At 40.4% G+C, this 21,420-nt stretch overlaps 1 protein-coding gene across 3 annotated transcripts in view; it reads left to right on the forward strand.

Annotated features, from left to right (window-relative positions):
* The window catches only part of ITPR1 (inositol 1,4,5-trisphosphate receptor type 1), a 244,452-nt gene that overhangs the window by 176,699 nt on the left and 46,333 nt on the right, over window positions 1–21,420 (forward strand). For all 3 annotated transcript variants that reach the window (XM_024196743.2, XM_024196818.2, XM_026650249.2), the window contains 9 exons: window positions 1,984–2,164; window positions 2,801–3,054; window positions 5,900–6,100; window positions 8,768–8,878; window positions 10,135–10,230; window positions 11,875–11,997; window positions 13,245–13,349; window positions 14,240–14,432; window positions 18,079–18,201. In XM_024196743.2, coding sequence (XP_024052511.1) covers window positions 1,984–2,164; window positions 2,801–3,054; window positions 5,900–6,100; window positions 8,768–8,878; window positions 10,135–10,230; window positions 11,875–11,997; window positions 13,245–13,349; window positions 14,240–14,432; window positions 18,079–18,201 — 1,387 coding nt within the window. The remainder of the gene's footprint in view (window positions 1–1,983; window positions 2,165–2,800; window positions 3,055–5,899; window positions 6,101–8,767; window positions 8,879–10,134; window positions 10,231–11,874; window positions 11,998–13,244; window positions 13,350–14,239; window positions 14,433–18,078; window positions 18,202–21,420) is intronic.

The following is a 21,420-nucleotide window of genomic DNA, read 5'->3' on the forward strand; positions in this document are numbered from 1 at the left end:
GTTACCTGATTTCTCCATTTGCAGCCCCAAGTTTTAAAGTTGGCTGTTCATCTTTCCCTTTGTTTATGTCCAGTTACTCAGCCTAAGATATTGTGTTGATGGTTCTGCAACTCTCCACTTCCTGTCTCCATCCCTAGTCCTCCCTTCATGTTTTAGATGAGTTAAACCCTATCCCCAGCAAAGATACTGATACTAATTAGCTGTTCAATATTATATTCAGCCTCTTGGCACTTAACACCAAATCTGAACGGGCACAGGTAAAGAAGGGAAACAATACTTTCAAAGCAAAGCCTGTCTAACAGAGGTGTTTAATGCCAGTATATACTGTAATATACTATACATATGCTCAAGGACAGCATTTTAAAAAAGAAAACCACAGCTCAGTCCTTGACTAGCGTCTCTCTAGATGGCTTTTGAAAAAATTTTTATCTGTAGGTTAAAAACATTCCTATGTGTTACTGAGGTTAATTGTCTGAGGCAATTGTTTTAACTGGTTTTCAGAATGTAGTTCACAATTTCTCCCAGAGGTTTGCTTCTGTGTGGGATGGTCTGTATTGTCCTGTATTCCTGGTAGATTAATTCAGTGTAATGAAGTCAATATTATCTTAGTTTGTTATTTGTCCCCTTCTAGCAATTATTTGACAGACCTATTGATTATAGTTGAGTATAAAATCTGCCTAGTAAACTAAGATTTTGTACAGGTTTTTTGTTGTTTTATCCATTTTTAAAATTACTTTGTTCTGTTTTTTTCTTGGCCAACTAATTCCCTCCAACTAGAGGTAATTAAGGCCTTCCTGGTTTGGTAGAGACTGCTCCAAATTTCATGGGGTCTCATGTAGGTATCAGCCATGAGGTTTGAATAGTAGCACTCCCACTCTTCCACGGTAATCAAAGAGGTAACATTAGTCTTTCAAAGTAAGTCCCTCTGCTACTGTTCTAACCAGAACTGCCAGGGAGTAATCAAAGACAGACATTCCAAGGATTGCCTTGTGTAGTCTGTTTCTCAGAGCAGCATGCAAGATATATTGCCATTCCCCTTTGTAATTTGTCTTTTCAATAAATCAGACTTCGTCCCTATTCATCATGGGAAGCTGTTGGATCATGAGCCACTACAGAATGCTAACTAATTTCATAATACTCTGCATAAGGTGACCCACTTACAAGTTCATCCTCCAGTCGTGTGTAAGCTCTGATCCTGATTTATGTAACGGCATATTGGTTTCATAAGAAATTGTCTGATTGCTTACTGTGTTGGCTCCTTGTGACCTGTATATGATTTGCATTCTCCTCAGTCTCAGGGAAAAAATTGTCTTTCTACGTGTATGGACAGAAAAACAAATTAACAACAAATATTAAAAACTGGTTAATACTTTGAGCTTTTTTGTTGCTTCTAAAGCTATGTTAGAGAGAGAATTAAGATTTTATATATATATTTTTTTAAATAGCTCTGCAGCAGACAGATCAAAGCACAGAAACTCCAAATTGGGGGGGAAAAAAATCTTTGCCCTGTTTGTACATTTTAGGGTTCTGAGATTAGTGTTGAATGTTAAACCTATGAGCCACGATCATTTTGACTCAACAGGGAGTGCAGGAAGGACAGTGTTATCTGTATATTTCATTGCTAATGTTTGGCTTCGATGAGCTGAGACCCAAATATGTATAAAGATATTCCATTGTGCTTACCTGGAAGGTACAAGGAGAAGTGTACCATATAAAAGTACCGGGGATAACATGATCAATTGCACTACCTTCTTTAAAAGTATATTTGGAAATATTAATAACAAAGCTAATGTAACTGAGACACATTTTTGGACTCCTTAACTAGAAGATCTAGTCTTCGTTCCTCTAGAGTTCTGTCTGTGCTGAAAGCTAATTAAATTTTTAGTCCTTCAATCCATAGTTCACTGGATATAAGGGCAGGTGAAATAATTTCTTGACTCAAGCCTCTGTATAAAATATATACTTGTTTCATTTCTTTGGTAGCATTCGTTCTTCTGCCGACTAACAGAAGATAAGAAATCTGAAAAGTTCTTTAAGGTTTTCTATGACCGCATGAAGGTGGCACAACAAGAAATCAAGGCTACAGTCACAGTAAACACCAGTGACTTGGGAAATAAAAAGAAAGATGAGGACTCAGACAGAGATGCACCAGTTAGGAAAAGAGGTAAATCTCCGATTCTTTGCTTTGAAAAATGACATGGGAGCAAGGCACTGTACTTATTGAACTCCTTGTGATTGATGCAGTAATGCTGTGATCCACAGAGCAAAGTTAAGAGATCAGTGATATCCTGCCTTGGGATCTCAAGAGCAGCATTCTCTCTCCATCCATTTGTGAGATTGTACTATTGAAATGATTAAATGTATTTGAGATGGGACTCTTCCAACTTGTCTAGCCTGAGATGCTGCCTAAATCTGATCGATAGTAATGGCCCTGGACTGTAGGTTATGGTCAGTGCCTTTCTAAAAATAACCCAGGACTGGAGAAATAGCTTCTTACACAACAGGTCTTCTTCTAAAACTCCTAATGGTGTTATGTGCCTGTGATCTGTTCCCTAACAGGGTAATATAAGGATTAAAAACTTTACTGTGATTTGTTGAAAAGGGTAACATGCTATCATCCTAAACCCAGTCTCTTTCATTGTACTAAATATGCGTGTTGAAAAGGTTATGAAGGTGATGAGCTGGTCTGTGTGTAGAACTTTAATAGGAAATATGTGAATAGATTTTTTTTCCCCCTAATCCTTTTGTTCGGATTACCAGGTGGAAGGTCTTTCATATGTTCCATTCTCATGTATTCTAGTGAAAGAGCCCACAACACAAATTACAGAGGAAGTCCGGGATCAGTTGCTAGAGGCCTCTGCTGCTACAAGAAAGGCTTATAATACATACAGGAGGGAAGCTGATCCTGATGACCATTATTCAGCTGCAGATGGACCACAGTCTGCACCAGACAAGAACAAAGATGACTTGGAGATGAGTGCTGTGATTACAATAATGCAGCCCATTCTCCGTTTCTTACAGCTACTCTGTGAAAACCACAACCGGGATCTACAGGTACCATAGGCAGATATGCATGTAGAGTTAAGTCATTGCCATCACATCAACCTCTCTAATCTGTGCCACTTTCCCAGTACAGCCTCAGTTGACCTAAGAGAGCCATGCATGCCCTCATCTCTTTCAAATCCCAACGAACAGGATGTTTTGTGGATTGCTTGACAAAAACTGTGCTGAAATGAAGTCTGTCTATGGCCGCCACATATGGCGTGAAGGCACTTTCTCTTCTCTCCCTGGCTCTTTTCTGTCCCCAACCCCTCTTTATTCATCCTAGCTCAGCAGGAATAATTCTCAACCCAATACTCTGAAAATAGCTGAGCTTGGCTTTTTTACTGTTAATGCTTTCTCCAGGTCAGGTCCCATCTTGATTAAGAGGTCTGTATTTACAGACAAGATCTCTGACATCCTGGTATACATTTATGAGACGTTTGGAGGCAATTCCATACAGACACAGCTTAGCCAATCCACATTGCAACTACCCATCTCTATATAGATATCCGTTCCAAAACTGGTGTATATGATGCTTCATAAAATGTGTAATAAAATCAATGAAGTCCAGGCATCCAGTTGTAGAACTAGGTAAGCCTTCAATGGTTAGTTCTAGGAGAGGAGTGATGAGGGGTGAGGTGGAAAAAACAAGATCCGTTCCTATTGAATTCCCAAAGGAACACAGAAATCCCCTCTTCTAATATTTAAAGGTGCTCATCTTCTACATGGCTTGCAGCATTCCCTGCTGGCCTCAGTAGTTGTGGGAGCTAATTATTTTTGCTTTTGGCTTCCTGCCATGGACCAAGTATCTAGTGGGCTCATTCTGTGTTAAATGCTCATGAGCAGGGATTCTCAAACTGGGGGTCGGGACCCCTCAGGGGGTCATGAGGTTATCACATGGGGGGTCGCAAGCTGTCAGCCTCCACCCCAAACCCCGCTCTGCCTCCAGCATTTATAATGGTGTTAAATATATAAAAAAGTGTTTTTAATTTATAACGGGGGTCACACTCAGAGGCTTGCTATGTGAAAGGGGTCACCAGTACAAAAGTTTGAGAACCACTCATGAGTAACTTTTTAAGGTGGTTTGGATCCATGTCTCTGAAGACCAGATCTTTGCTGTCCATATCTTTAGGTAGCCTAACAGGAAGAATATTTTTTTTAATTTTTTTTTTTTTTTGTCCTTGGTTTTCTAAATGTTCTGCAAATGATTCTGGGACTCTTTCACGGTCTTTTCTAGCTGCATAGTCCTGTGGACTTGAGCCCAGTTTCATCCTTATTGTCTGACAGTTACTGTTAACATCTTTGCTAACCCAAGAGTTGTGTCCCCCACTTCTTGTATTCTGCCACCTATTTTAGCTCCTAGGTTAAAGACCTTGGCCTATAGATTGACTGAGATTTCTTGACCAGGCAATATGCCACTATGGCCATAGGAGTTTAGTCTTCCATAAGTTTGCATTCAACCTGTATAATCATATTTTGTTTTCTCTTTTGTTCCTATTACTCTTGCTGTCTCTGGGCTAAAAATCCTGTAGAGACATTCTAATGCTATTAATAGTCCAGCTTCTACAAAATGGAAGGTTTAAATCCCTTTCCACTGAGAGATTTTCCTGCCAGTGGAAGTATTTGTTTCAGAGCTTTTTTTTTGGAAGCTCTGATCTCTGTAGCCTCCAACCTTTTTTCACTGCCTGGAAAACTAATCAAAAGTCAAGATACTAAGTGAGCAATCAGGTGAAGTACACTGAATCATTGTCACTTTTAATCCTCATTCATCTACAGTGCTTGCCTTTTTATCGTAGCCTTCTGTTGAATCTGGCAACATCTCAGTCTTTGCCTTAAAAAGAAAAAAGTCATTGGACAATCACTAGAAGCAGTCAGTTAGCAACGGTGCTCTGCAAACTTGTAGGCAAGAGACCTTGCCTGTTCCAAAGTCCAATACATTCTGTTCCTCTAATACCTTTTTTTTGGGGGGGGGGCGGCGGAGGAGAGGAAGGGCGGGGTGTGTGGAGATTGGCCTTTGAAGTCAAGTGTTGTATAACTCATTAGAAGCAGGCTAGATGGGAAGTGTCATGCTGAAACTTCTAGGAAAAAACAGTGGGGTTGTCAGTTCCTTCTTACAGAACGCCACTGGGAATGTACTGACAAATAGTATTGAGTCACTGGGAAATTATTTTTCAGTAATTGGTCCTCTTCAATCAAGTATTTCCAAGGGGGAAGCCTTGCAATACATAAAAGATCAAGCATATTTAACCCATGCTGTTAAATGTGACATGTTATTGCAAGAACTGTTCCTAATCAACAGTTTCAAGCTATAATTATATTGGAAGAAGTGGAACTGAGAAAATTATATTTGAGGAGTTGCAGTCAGGTGTCTCTTTGACACTTGCATATGGTGATATGAAACCCAGAACTAGAGAATTGCTTTCTCTCCACTCTAGTGGAAGGTCTTTTGTGTGGAGAGAGATTCTTCTCTGATTGTTGGGGGGAAATATGAATATGAATGCCAGTTTTCTTAGATCTGTATGGTCCATAGAATCAAGTGTATCCCACATTCTGCATTCTCTTCTAGCACATAACACACGTTACTCTGTTGCCAGCAGGCCATGAGAGAGAAAGTGAGCGAGAGCAGTGCATTCAAAGAAAGTGAAAGAAGTTTTACAACAGTTGTACAAGAAATAAAGCTTTCTTTAAATCCTAAAACATATTTTTTTTTCCTGAGGCATTTCTGTTATGCAACCATACTAAAAATTAGCATTGACATCACAAAGTGTAAACTTAAATCCAGTGAATCTAGTCAAATATTACACTCTAAAGTTCATTTTCTATGTTGTTGTTTTTCTTCTTTGACACTTAACTACAGAACTTCCTACGCTGTCAAAACAACAAAACTAACTATAACTTGGTGTGTGAGACACTGCAGTTTCTGGACTGTATCTGTGGAAGCACGACTGGAGGACTTGGGCTTCTTGGTCTGTATATAAATGAGAAAAACGTAGCACTGATCAACCAGACACTGGAAAGTTTGACCGAGTACTGTCAGGGACCGTGCCACGAAAACCAGGTAATGTGGCCACAGCCATAGAAAGAATGACCCATCCTCCACACGCATGTGATGTTTGTGCTGCTGCGTTTAGGCCCCCAAAATCCATTACATCAGCTATAAATTCCATTGTGATGCCATTTATATTGCTCACCTGACCATGGTGATATTTAACTGTATGATCTTATCAAGATTTATTTCTCTATGTACAGGGCTCACTGTTTTCTCCTCCTCCCTAGGAATAAAATAAAAATAAAACTCAGTTAGCATCCTTGTAGTAGATTAGGATTTGTGTTGCCTTATATAGGATATTTAGGCAAACTGGGCAACCTGAATCCTTTTCTAGCCAAGCTGCTGGTGTAGCAAACGCCTATCACAGATTGTGGGGAAAGAAAGCCGGCGCCCTCCAGCACAAGTGGGGGAAATGCTTATGCTTTGGTGCTGAAAGTCCTGGGTTTATCCCCACTGATGAGCAGTAGAGTTGTTGGGGAAATAGTAACCATTTGAGGATTTGAACTTCTGTGGACTTCAGATGTTTTCTGTGACAGGAGATGTGTGTGACAAGCTGCCTAAATGTGCTATGTCCCCCTCTATTGCCTGAAGATAAGTGCTTGCTACTACTACTGCTTCTAATGGCTTATGTGTGTCCTAGGTTCTGCCTCACTGACACATGGGCTCATTATACTCACATTATATATACACGGGTAATAGATGAGGTAAAGTTCTAGACAAGCATTTGGCAGGGTGATAATGGAAGCCCTCTCTAAACTCTCTGAAACTGTGTTGAAAGAATGTTTAAACATGGTACTGACTAATACCAGTATCTCATGGACAGGGAACAATGGTAAATCGGGAATATGTGATAACTGTGGTATGGTGTAGGGGTTTTAAATGGTCTCATTGTATATGAGTGGTGAAGCCATAAGTGAGTTATCCCAGTCATCCCATCACAGTTTTTAAAAAAAAAATGTTCGTGACCCAGGACCGAACCTTGCTCATCCGATGCCTCTGAGTTAAGATAATTTTGGGTGAAGGAGGAGGAGGAAAGATTTCTCTGGTAGCTTGATTTTGTTTGCTTAAATAGCAGGTGTTTGAAGCTACTCAGGGACAGAAATAATAAAATGCATTCCGGGGCACACATTAGTGAGCGGCGGATAGGTGACTTAGTCAAAAGTGAATGATAAATATATCTCATAGCTCTGCTGCTCCAGTTTACCACCTGGATCTCAATATCCTTATATATGGTGCAACTGTTTTTTAAAACCAAGCTACAAAGCAGCCCCGTCCCTCACCCTGATCTAAACATGGTTCTTGTTAACAGTTTCAGTGAACAGGATAAGGGGTAAAAGTCTGGATTTATCCATGCTAAATGGATAGCTGGTGTAGGTGGACGCTGACTGAGTTAGCCAGGGAAGGCAAAATATTTCAAACCCCTCCAACTCTCTAGTATGCACTAACAAATAGTGCTTGTTAAATACACATTACCAACAAAACTTACGGTGCTGGGTGTCATATTATACCAGACCAGTTGTCCAGCTATGGATTCAATCGGCTTAGAAAACAAGATCTGTATATACAAATGTGGATGTCTGCTTCCTTTTCCAACTTAAATCTTATTGAAGCCTCTTGTATGCACAGTGCAGAATGATCCATCAGGATGTATATGCCATCTCTAACTGTATAGGAAAGAGATATGGCCTTTTAAATATTTTCCTTCAAGGAAACCTGTACACTGTATGCTATTAAAATAATACACCATACGATGATGGATAATTGCAGCTATGCTGAGACCATAGCAGGGGGTAGTTTAATGAATATGCTTTTGTTCAGTACTACCGGATACTACTTATTCTCTTTTCATTAACATATGTAAAGGGCCATTAAAAATAGAAGCTGAATTGACCATGATTAAGTGGAAGGCTGTCACTTTAATAATATACTATATCATTTTTGTGCACTTAAATGTAATTCACAGTAAAGCTAAACAAAACATACTGAGGGATAATTCAACAATAAAACAAAATTGCAGCTATGGGAAAGCATTCATGGAGTTGTACATGTAAGTTAATCATAATAGGAAAGTATATCTCTGCAGAACAGACTGCATATCAGGTGGAATAATTATCTTTGTACATATTTGCAACTGGAAATAGACACACAAACAGATTCAAACTTGTGAATCCAGCAAGCAGGTTGCCAAGTTTAAAAATCTTTGAGTAAGAGGCACAAAATTTTAAGAGCAAGCCTAGAAATTATGGAAACATATATTAGATGTTTGAAAAGAACTTGGCATATGGGGGTTAAAAAAAAAAATAAGCCTCCCATACCTTTATTAAAACAGTGCATTCTCCCTTAGCAGTAAGCTCTGCGTTTATGCCAAAGTGTGCTTGCTGGCTGTTAGTTCATCAGGTGCTGTGCTGTGGGGCTTTTCTCAGCCCAGTCATTTTTGGTAGGTCATCACAGAGATGATTGTAGTCACATTTGAAGCTAGAGATTTTTAGCCTTTTATATTGAATCCATTTACTGAATTGAAAAATTCCTTTCATCCATCTGACCTGTCTGAGGGGAGATGAGAAAAAGGTGACTCTTCTCTTTGGTTAGGGATAGTTGGGTAAACCTGTGTTTAAAATTGTTGTTTAGCTAGGTTACTTTTTACTGTGGTTTACAATGATGATTTTCTCTGCACAGAACTGCATTGCTACACATGAATCCAACGGTATTGATATCATCACAGCATTAATTCTCAATGACATCAACCCTTTGGGGAAAAAGAGGATGGACCTTGTATTAGAACTGAAGGCAAGTGGATATTCTACAATGAGCTATACGTTGCCAATGGGATGAAGCAAGAGCCTATAGCTGAAGTCAGATGGGTTTTTTTTTAATATCTCACTGTGGTCATAACTGTTATAAAATTGAGTTGTGGGATTCTGCCTGACAACTGAATGAAAAAAATATAAAAGATGAGTTTTAAGAGACAGATGTTTGTTTAACCCTTGCAGTAATACCAGTGCAACGTCCAATATAAACACCCTAAATCTGAAAAATGTTTTCCCAGTTGAGAGAGCCTAAGCTAATTCCCATATTAGAAATACAATACTGTTGATAAATACCATACTAACTTTCTGTCAGACTGCCACAGGTATAAGGAAAATGCCATTCTCCCGATACATATTTAGGTTCCTAATGCTTTGTTCCTATTGATACAAGTTATATTGGTACTTACAGTCTCATGATCAAGAATTATTCAGTGTCATTCATAGGCAGTTCAGACTTTATGCTGAAATAATTAACAACTCATATTGGATCAAAGTGTGCTATGAAGTTACCTTAAAGCTGCTATAGATACACAGTAGCTCTACTTCAACAACACGTTTCTGCAATATTTCCTGTTTTACTTGTGGCCCCTCTTTTATAATGCTATTTCTAGTTCTTTTCTTTGTGGACTCATGGCATTATTATGGGTACCATGGGTTGTTTTCTTCTTCTAAATAAAAAAGACTTGAAATTTAGAATCAATTTACATTATTCTTTCAAATTAAATACCTTTATTACAATGCTGTTTTTTAATATCAACTGTGATAGATTTTAGTCTTATTGTTCATATTCAAGTAGTCTGATGCCTTGTGGTGTTTTCTTATTTCCTCCCTGTATCACTTGGCATGACCAGGTTTCAGAATGATTTTCAGTTAAAAAGCAGTAAAGTAGATCTAATCTTTAATCTGGTTGTCTTTTGTCTTAACCAACAGCATCGTGACTAAATGCGAGCCCAGTGCTCATGAGTAGTAAAATCTACTAATGCTACAGTCACTTTAAAAGAAAACAACTCTGCAGTTCTAAAAATATTAGGAAACTGAAGCCAAAAGCTTTACTGAGTTCATTTGACTTCTCTTCACAGCGACTACTGTAAATATTCTGTGTTGGGCAGGGTTTTAGCTGTATGGGTGCTGTTGACTTACTGGATGCTGGGCTCAAAGGACTCTATTTTAGAGTTCAGATGGCTTTTGCTGAGGTTTTTTGAAGTGACTGGCGTTTTCCTTCTTTCCTTCCACCAGAACAATGCCTCCAAATTACTGTTGGCAATCATGGAGAGCAGGCATGACAGCGAGAACGCGGAGAGAATACTTTACAATATGAGACCAAAAGAACTGGTAAGTTCCTTATGCCACTCCTAAGCATCCGACGTCCATAAAGTAGGTTGGCAGCATAGCAGGAACCCATTGTAGTGCCACGTGGTTGATTAAGATTACAGGGCAAACTTTAGATCTTGTACCATAGGTCAGTAACAAGTGGTCTGTGCCATAGGTCACTAGCAATTTGGAAGAGCTTTCCAGGATTTGATGGAAAGGATAGCTATTGGTTCACAGGCCCATTTTAGTTTGCCAATAGCAGAAGTGGTTAAGGAGGCAACACTGATTACTAGAGAGAGAGCAATAGCTTTGCCAGTGTATAATGAAAGGGAAGGACTATATCGGGGTAGGCAACCTATGGCACGTGTGCCAAAGGCGGCACGCAAGCTGATTTTCAGTGGCACTCACACTGCCCAGGTCCTGGCCACCGGTCCAGGGGCTCTGCATTTTAATTTAATTTTAAATGAAGCTTCATAAACATTTTAAAAACCTTATTTACTTTACATACAACAATAGTTTAGTTATATATTACAGACTTATAGAAAGAGACCTTCTAAAAACATTAAAATGTATTACGGGCACACTAAACCTTAAATTAGAGTGAATAAATGAAGACTCGGCACCCCCCTTCTGAAAGGTTGCCGACCCCTGGACTATATGAATCTTTTATTCCAGGAAATTTACTGCTGTAAACCATCTGACTGAGAGAATGTCAAAGAATTACAATTTTATGATGGTATAAAAGCTGCTCAGTAAACTCTAGCCATCTCCCAGGGCTGTTTATATATTAACAGACAAAAACAAGCCAGAAAATTCAAAGTACAGTTGAAACTTTTAGATCAGAGCATGGCACAACATACTGCAAGCACTGTATTATCCAGGAACAACGGGGTGAGTTGAGGATAAAGTTTCAGTCTTTACTTTGGTTTTCCTTCCATTGAGTCAAATGGATCTGATGTAGGAAAAAATTGACAGCAGATGCCAGCTGTAAAAATCTTGTATAGCTGGAATATATTACATGAAAATGGGGGGAGCTCTAAAATTCCTTTAGAGCAGTTAATTTACCCTTCAGAGATTGAGAGGGTCTAAGGATACGAAGCAGAGTTCATCAGTCTCCTGCTTCATGAGTCTTGGCTTCCTGCTTTATGCTTGATGGCCATACACTGAGTGCTCGGATGTATATTTGAACATAAGAATGGCCGTATTGAGTCAGACCAAAGGTCCGTCCAGCCCAGTATCCTGTCTACCAAGAGTGGCAAATGCCAGGTGCCCCAGAGGGAGTGAACCTAACAGGTAATGATCAAGTGATCTTTCTCCTGTCATCCATCTCCACCCTCTGACAAACAGAGGCTAGGGACACCATTCCTTACCCGTCCTGGCTAATAGCCATTAATGGACTTAACCTCCATGGATTTATCTAGTTCTCTTTTAAACTCTGTTATAGTCCTAGCCTTCACAACCTCCTCAGGCAAGGAGTTCCATAAGTTGACTGTGCACTGTGTGAAGAAGAACTTCCTTTTATTTGTTTTAAACCTGCGGTCCATTAAAGCTTCCATTGACTTCTGTGGGAGTTCTGAATGGAGAGCTATTGGCAGAATTTAACCTGAAAATCTGAGTTATTATTAAATCTCAGATGCCTGTGTCTTTCTCGCTTTTTCTTCCTAGGTGGAAGTGATAAAGAAGGCATATATGCAAGGTGAGGTAGAATTTGAGGATGGAGAGAATGGTGAAGATCTTGCAGCATCTCCTAGGAACGTGGGGCACAACATTTACATACTAGCTCATCAGGTATAACTGCATTTATAGCTATGGCAGTGCCTAATGTGTACAAGAGTGAAGATTAGTAAGTAATCTAGTTTTTCTCGAGATTTGCTTTAATTTCCCAACTGATGTCTTTGTAGTTAGGACAGAATTCTTCTTCAAGAGGTTCATGGTGGAACTCAACACAGTATCCTTCTCTCTTCTTTCTATATCCCCATAATTCCCAAATGGGAGTCAAACCTAATCTTTACCCTAACACATTCAAAAATGGAAATTCTGCGCATGTATAATAATGAGAGGAGCAGCTAAGGACTTTGTTCTCTTATAATGGGGAATTGCCAGATACTTTGTCCTTACTGATGACGTTCCCAATAGCACGTTTCAAGATCTTGAAGGCACTGGGATAATAGGTCTTACTTATTTATCATTTACATCCAGTGCTTTAGTTTTATGTCCCATATGTAATTCTCATCACTGATACAGTATTTAAATCAGGCAACAGAATTCCATCCCTTCCTCTAATGTCCACAGCCACCGATATCTGAACTGTTGGCACAATTTGGCCATGTTCTTGATTTTGTGTTATTTTCTTTAAAAATATTACACAGGCTAGTCTCTGCTGTGGTACAATCCAGTATTGCTCTGTCTCCATCCACTCTACTGGAGCCTGGTCTAAACACATTTGTTAATCCTGTTGTACTTTCCAAACACCGATACAAGACCATGGAAGGAGTAAGCAAGAGCTCATAGTATATTGGATATGTCCAGTAGGAATTCCTTGTTGGTGTTGCCCATGAGTAGATCAAACCACCATTCTGCCACTTTTAAAATGGTCTGAGTTTAAAGCTTTGTAGTACCATCTTGCTGTTAGTGCCACTACTATTAGTAGAAGCAAAATCTTCCACCATCCTTCCTTTAGGTACTTGAATTATTAAAGTCCTACCTGCACACAACTTGAGAGACGACGTGTGTGGAAGGGTGCATTGTACCAGAATCCCCAAAGAACCTTTCTCGAGTCAGACAGGCTAGTGGAGAACTTGTGAAGGGAGGAATACAGCATGTATATCAAACAAAAAAGGCAACTCCTCTAGTCACACTCTATCTCCCAAAATAGATCTAAATGGTGCCTGGTTGAAATATAACAAACCTTCTACCAACTTTGCCCTCTTCTTAGCAGCTGACTGTGTACTGTTCCTTTTTTCCACCAAAAATTAGAAATTAATGTTAGAGAGACATCTTGCGTCTTCCACTCCCTTTGCCTTCCTTTATTTTAGTTGGCTCGTCATAACAAAGAGCTGCAGAACATGCTGAAGCCTGGAGGTCAGATAGAAGGAGATGAAGCTCTGGAGTTCTATGCCAAGCACACAGCACAGATTGAGGTAAAGAAGGAAATCATGAATGCCACTTCATGCTGGATTGGGTGTTCCTAAGGATGCAAAAAATCACTTTCCTGGGAGGAGACTCCCCTTAAAAACAGTTTCTCTGTTAAGTGCATTTTGATTCTGGTGGTTGTCTTAAACTAGCCACCTAGGTGTGGATTATTCTGTCCTTCATGTGGGTGTAGGGCTTTTTTCCTGCCTCTTCCAGGGGAACTATTTTTGAACTGTCTGAGTGGATACCCTGACTCTGGCTCAGTTTTATAGGCAGAACTACAGAGAAGCCTACTTGCAAATTGAAGTGCAACTTGAATCAAGAGAATATGGTTTGGCCAATACTATCACTGAATCCATAGGGAAAGTTAGAGCATATTTATAACACTTTTTTCCTACAAAATAAGATTTGACAGACATTAAGCCAAACTAGAGCGTTTTTGAAAACTTAACTGGATGTCATGGGGTGATTTTTAAAAACTTGTGTAATGTATAAGATAACAGCAATCAAAAGTAGCTCCTATATATAAAACAATAGTTGATTTTGCTCGTATAGTGTGAGTGTGTTGGTATTTTCTATGGTGACTAAGTTAGATACCCAAATTCCATTGAAATTCAAAAGGAGATGAGTACTTAGCTCCTTTAGATCTTCTAAAAATCCTAGCTTAGAACAGTAATGCCATGGTAAGAGTATACAAGATATTGTAATGCAAGGTCAGTGTAAAGTAAGTAGTAAATTACTGTCATAATGTACTAATAAACCACTGATCCAATGGTTTTGATGTTTAAATTGTAGAATTTCAGTACATTTAAAAAGTATCTGACATTACCACATTCCCATTATTTTGAAACAATGCACAAAAAACAACTCTGCAAACTCAAAAATCTGTATTGTCTAGATTGTTAGATTGGACCGTACAATGGAGCAAATAGTCTTCCCTGTGCCAAGTATATGCGAATTCCTCACCAAGGAATCTAAACTACGGATATACTACACCACAGAAAGAGATGAACAAGGCAGTAAGATCAATGATTTTTTCTTGAGATCAGAAGACCTCTTCAATGAAATGAACTGGCAAAAGAAATTGAGAGGTAGGTTGGAAATACTAACGTCTCAGGCTGAAGAAAAGTTGTGTTTTATAATAAAGGTCTTCAGAATACTAAATCTTGATTTCATAGCGAATCTTTCCCCAGTGTGGTAGTGACACTGAATTGTATTTGAAATACCCAGCTCTCCTGCACTGTAACATAATGTTGCGACTCAATAGTGTTTAAAAAAAAAATGTTAAAAAACAAGTATTCTCAAATAGAGAGATTTCACAGTTACACTGAGGTTAGTTTTACTGTGTGATTTTTCATACAAGACTAGAACATAATCTGTTTTCTGCCTCGATATTTTAAAATTCTAAACTAATATTTCTATTCGGATTATCTAAAACAAACATGCATTTCTGTCTGAGGCTCTTGTACAGTTGTCACCATTAAAAAGTCAGCATTTGCCAACAATGACACTTTGTCAGTATCAGAGAGAATGCGGTTTATTCCCAGCACATAGATTAGGAAATACTGTGGTATCTGTTGGCAAATGTTGCCCTCCTGGACTCTAGTTATTAATGCACGTGCTTAGAGTGCTCCAGAGTGCCCCTCTAAATGAAATACTTTGCTGTCTATGCTTACTAGAGGAAATGTAGAATTGCATAGGCAGTGGAATTGTTTGCAGAATAAGTTGTACAACTATAAACTATCACGGTCTGCCTGGAGCTCCAGAGAGACCCAAGCCAGTTAAACTAATGTGATAACAATTGCTTTGCAAGACTTTCCCTTGACATTAACAGCCAGAACTTGCCCTCAGTCTTATGTGCAGAGCTCCCAATGGAGTCAATGAAAGTTGAGCATCTTAAGCCCTAGAGGACTAACGAAAACTGAATATATGGTTCCAGCTGCTGGGATAAACTTAGAAAAGTTATTTTTCTAACAGATAAAAATAAACTATAATCCTATTACTTGAAAGCATGAAAGTTATGTGTGGATCAGATATAGTCTAAAACGTATTCAAATCCCCTGAAATGTATTTGACCTGTCTGGTGAATACTAAATGGAGCGGCTAGCTATTTCAGCATTAACAATAGCCTTATATTTTTGATAGAATCAGAATCTTGTGTAAGCATCTTCCCAAAATGACCTAAGAATCATACAAGAAATGCACTGCTCTACATATAATATAGTTAGCAATGCATAATATGAAACACTTTGGGGAAGTGGTCAACTATATTTATTGACATAATCATTCAAATAAAGTTGGTTGTGTTTTGTTTCTTGTCTGGTTGAAACTTAACTCTAGGTTTCCAACTAAAGAGTTTCATTAAAATTATAATTCGAGGCCTCTGAGGCCTTGTCTACACTACCGGGGTAAGTCGACCTAAGTTACGCTACTCCAGCTATGTGAATAATGTAGCCGGAGTGAACGTAGCTTAGGTCGACTTACTGCGGTATATACACTGCGCTGTATATATGACGAGAGCATCTCCCATCGACTTACCTTACTCCTCTCGTTCTGGTGGAGTACCAGAGTCGACCAGAGAGCGCTGTGCGGTCAATTTTCGACCCCCACTACATCGATCACAGCAGCGTCGATCCCGGTAAGTGTAGACATGGCCTGAGAGACTTAGATCTGCCTTCTTATCTTTTAGACTTGCATATACATCTTAGATGTAGGTGTGCTGGTTGGGTCCAGGGAGGGTAGGCACTGCTCAGTGATCGTCTCTTTCTGGAATAGTAAAATGTGTTCCAACATGAGCTGGTACTACAGGACATTAACTCGTAGTACATTCAAATTTGCAATAGATTTCAAAATCATTGATGGCAAAGCATCCATTTTCCCCCTATGGTCAGGTAGCAAGTTACTAGCATTTTTTACAAGTCTCCCATTCTAGATTCAGTAAACACTCAAGCAAGCCTACCAAAACCAGGGTGAGATTCTCCACAGGGCAGAAAGCCTGTGCCACATCCTGAATGCAGGTGCAAGGTAGTGTTTGTGGCTCTGTGTGGACCCTCTGTACTGAATTTAATTCCGTACAAACAGGTTTCCAGCTGGTGACAAATGCCTTCCATTTAAAGCATATTAAAAACAAAAAGAATATGGAGAACAATGCATCATATACCAGAAGTGTTGATGTATATAATTTCAGTGAGGTCTTGCATGTGTCTAGGTTTAGGTGCAATGAAGTTTGATATTTTTATGATGACTGCATACCTTAGTATTTGCCATTCCTTAGCATTCGGCTCATCAACACATTTGCCTTTTATGTGCATTTCAGTTCCGTGTATAATGAGGCATTATATAATTTTTTTTACCCACCTTTAGCCTCTTAATAACATTGAGAATCCCTGTTAAGAAGGAGAATGATTTGTTAGGGCTTAGGGAGAGATGGATGTTGTGAGGCTCTGGGTCTTTGCATTCATTAATTTATCCTCATATGTAACTCATGAGTTACGCTTTTTTTAACTCTCTTCCCTCAACTTTCCTGTGAGCTCCTTTCCTTTCACTGCATCATGACATCTCTATGTATGTACTTTTTCCTTTTTGGCAGGAGGATGCTTGACATGTTTCCCTTTAATGAGAGTATTTTTCTTAGATTGCAAGAACTACCGACTTCTGCACCCACCACCAGGCAGTATGCCTGCAGTAGATAAATTCCAGGGGATTTTAATTCGATGCAGATGGATTTATTGTAAGATAGCTTCTCGGAGTGCTCTCCTTTTCATCTTAATGGGTCCATGACCATTTCAGAAAATGAGTCCTTTAGCTCTGATCTGTGCTCCTTAATTCTGGTTGTAGAGATTATTATAATTAGGACTAGGGGTTGTTTTATTTGGGGGGGAGTGTTTGTTTTTAGTGTTTCGTACACATTCTTAAATAAGAGTTTTAAAATGTGCAGCTGTTTAGTTACCGGCATAGTACTGTGTAGCTACATTTCTGGGAGAAAGCGTTTGTATCCTTGGCCTACAGTAGTGTACTAAATTAGAAGCCCAATTGGCTGCTGTCTCATGTCTCTGGGGTACCATGGTGTTATTGCTGGTATGCTATGAAGCTGTATTATGTATTTAACATCTTGGTTAAATTTTTGTCTTACTGCAATGTGGACACCCTATATTTTGTACGTTAATTCAGGGCTAGATGACACAGTGACTAAAAGGCCAACAGCCAGTCTACACAGGCAATCCTACAGTTGCTGCTACCCAGCTTGCTGCAGTAGAGGGGAACATTTAAGAATGGTAGAAAGTCTAGTGTAGACAAGCCAGCGAATGAGAGCAGCTAGAACTGCACAGCAAAGAGGGATGCAGCCAGAATACTCTCACCCTTGCTAACACATACGAACTTTCACGCTCCTAATCACTTGGAGGGTTTTGGATTTAGTGAGTGCAAACTATAATGGGGAAAACTTAACTATTTTCTCTATGTGCAGGGATTTCTTGGGAGACAACCTATTCTTTGAAGTCATTCTCATGCCGCTGCTAAAGTAATTTGTATACCGAAAGCTAATGTCTGTTTTAACATTTGGTCCTTTGTCTGAAAGGCCAATCAAATAAACTTCAGAACAAGTGGTTTGTTTTTTACTGCAGTTGCTCTTGTGCTTCTCTGCAAAGTGTAAATAAACAGGGCTTTGATGGAGATGTCCTGTCTTACCACAAGCCTCGGATGTCTTTGAAACACTCACGTTTTTCTCTTCCTTCACAGCTCAACCTGTATTGTACTGGTGCTCTCGCAACATGTCCTTCTGGAGCAGTATTTCGTTTAACCTTGCGGTCCTTATGAATCTACTCGTAGCATTTTTCTATCCATTCAAAGGAGTCCGAGGAGGTACTAATATTTGAGACATTTAAAAAAAACAAAAAAACACCATCTGAACAGATTAGATGCAATAGGCCAAATTCTTCCCTTACTTACAGTGGTGTAACCCTTTTAACTTCAGTGAGGATACTGGGTGTAAATGAGGGTGGAAATTGGCTTTTGGAGGGCAGGGGAGATTAATATTGCTTTAAATAATACTTGCAAGGGGAAAATGGTGGGGGTTGTAACAGGATTGAATTGCACTGTTTTCTATTTAATACAAACTACTTCGGAAATGTTTGCAAGCAAAATATCGGGTCTGATTTCTGTCTGTGGAAAAATTACCCAAGAAAGAAATCAGCAATAATTATGTGACTGTGCTGCTTTCAAGTTTTATTTCATAACTGTATATTTTGCTAAACAATGTGAAGAGCATTTATTTTTTACTTTTCTCTAGCTCACATCTTAATAATGTTCTTTCGACATAGCCCTGCAGTAGCTCTCAGTACTGTACAAAGGTGGGCAAGCAACATTATCCCCATTTTTACAGGTGGGGAAAGTAAGTCACAGAGGAGTGAATTGCCCAATACCATATAATATGACAATGGAAGATTCAGAACTAGAGCCTAGGATTTATGTATGCCATTCTTTTGCCCCATCCACTGGGATGCCTCTTCAACATACTGTAGTTGAGAAGTTGCCCAGAGGATTGAGGAAGAGCTTGCTTCCTTAGTCTGCAGCAACCTGTCATTCAGCCCACTTCACAGAACTTTAAAAGTTGTCCTTAAGATCACTGCTATAGAAGAAGCTAGTGATGAGGTATGCAAATCTTGAGGGGATTGTGCAGTCCCTGCTGAATCAAACAGTGACGTAGGGTTGGGGTGATCATTTCTAGCCAGGGTTCAGAGCCAGTTCAGGGAGATACTTCCAGCTGGGGCTTAATTGGATTCAGCTGACCGTACTTGGGCTCAACACCTTACAGGAGTGGGTTACTCCCCAGGGAGAAGAGACACATTGGGTCATGTTAGCCAGAACACACAGCTGGAAGCTATGGAGAAATTGAAGATGCCATGTTGGGTGTTTATATTTTATATAGAGAGTTCACCGCTTGTAAAACTGCATGGAAGAAATGTGCAACTAGAGGCTTTTGCCACACGTCTGTAAAGTGGGGTGAACGAGAACCCCAGAAATAAAACCTCATCCAGGAGAGGGTGATTGATGAACAAACTTCTGCTTCCCTTTCTTTCATCATTCTGACGCTGGCCCTGCTGCAATATCTAAGGCATAATGTACATATGAAATGGATCTAGGTAACATGCAGATATGTACTCTCTCCAATTGAGCTTTCCTTTCTGATCCATCTTGCCACTCCTCAGATCTCTTACTGGTGGTGTGGTGGGTTGTATGTTTCAAAGCTTCAGCCGAATACATCTCAACCATAGCCCAACTAAAGCCCAAAATCCAATGAGCCCTACGTGTGAAATGAAAGCCACCAGAAAGGATGCCACAAAAATAGTAAAGGAATAAGGTGAACTACAGTTTAGAGGGCCTTAATTTATCAATTTAGGATTTGATGCTGAGCTACAGGAGCAGTGGGGTAGAGGCAGATCAGCACAGATAAGTTAAATGGGGATCTAAAATGATGTTCCTCTTCTCCAATGAGGGCATTGAGACAGTACGTCCCTTGTGACCAAGATCTCTGACATTCTGGTGAGACAGTTGTTTGGGAGAGAAGAGCTGGGATAAATTCTGGAATGTAGGATTCTTGTTTCTGCAGGAATTCTCTCTTCTGCCACAAGATATAGTAAAACCTTGTGCAATTATCTGCGTACTGGTTTCACCGGTGGTTGGAAAGATTTAGCAAGTGCAAGCAAACAGTCCCCAAATTTCTATGTCTAGTTTCAAAGATCAGAAGTTTAAGTTTTAAAAGTCTGATTTTATGGCTGTTTGTGCAATGTCTAATAAACAGTTTATATGGGATTATGAGTTACACCCCTTTGATTCTAATGGAAAGGAATCAGGGTTCTGAGTAAGATGGGAAAAGGAAATAATCCTTCTTCTTCCAGTGCTTGCTCATATCGATTCCATTCTAGGTGTCATCGGAGATTTTTGCCTTAGCGGTACCTGGAGGGTTGGCTGTAGCTCTCTCTTGAGCGCTGCGCTCATGCATTGGTCTATTAGGTGATGCCGACCCTACGCCCTCTCCGTTCCTTCTTACCGCCCGTGATGATTGGTCAGAGCGCCTTGTCTTGTATTGCAAGAGCGTTAGTGGTTCTTACAGTCCATTGTTCTGTCTCCTTTGTTGTTAATTGATGGGTACTTAGTTAGACCTTTAAGTTTAGTGTTAGGCTGGGACTTTGCCTCGGAGCGGAGCTTTAAGTTCCCCAGGCTTTAAGTCATGTTCATTGTGCAGCCGGCTGATGCCCATTAGTGACCCCCATGGGAGCTATTTAAAGTGTTTGGGGGAGTCCCACAGAAAGGCTAAGTGCAGGATCTGCAAAAACTTTCGCCCTCGAACTCAGAAGGCACCATAGACACCAAGCCAGGCGACGGACCCGGCCAAGGCCCCAGCATCTCCAGGCAAGCCGGTTATGGGACCGCCCCCTAAAGTAGCAGAGCAGCCTCGGTCCCTGGTTAGAAGACGCATGTCCCTGATGCCAAGGTCTCCTCCTGCAAGGCCCGGGACACCTGAGTCGCGACGCCAATCCCCATACCCATGGTATTGTTGGGCTTTCTGCCAGAGTTTGCCACGGTGCAGATCACCATCACCTAGACAGTCTCCCAGGCATTGATTTCCCTCCCCCCCCACCCTCCAGTGTGGGATTGGTCACGGCACTGGTCTCTGGCTCCTCTTCGGGCAGGAGCTGGTCCTCGCCCTCTCCTTACCGGTCGCCGACAAGGGTCAGTCAGCAGAATCAGGCATCTACAGCTCTGCCCTGATCACCAGAAGGGCAGTGGTCCGAGCCTGAAGGAGAGTTCAGCCCCTCGCCTAGAAAAAGCGAATCACCACCGGCCCGCGAGACCGTGGCTCCTGTGGCAGTGGCCCACTCAGTGGCAGTACTGGAACCCGTGGGGTATACCTACGTACTCCCACCATTCCTCCCTGGCCGCATCGTACAAGCTGCCCCCGGCGCAGCCGGCACCCGCGTCAGACCGCCCAACGACTTCAAGGAGCACCAGGCCCTGCTCAAAAGAGTGGCTGGCTGCCAACCTGAACTTGGAGGTTGAGGAGCTAGCGGAGGAGTCTAA

The sequence above is a fragment of the Terrapene carolina genome, unplaced genomic scaffold (genome assembly GCF_002925995.2).
Source record: "Terrapene carolina triunguis isolate 2854851 unplaced genomic scaffold, T_m_triunguis-2.0 Scaffold89, whole genome shotgun sequence".
Taxonomy (NCBI): domain Eukaryota; kingdom Metazoa; phylum Chordata; order Testudines; family Emydidae; genus Terrapene; species Terrapene triunguis.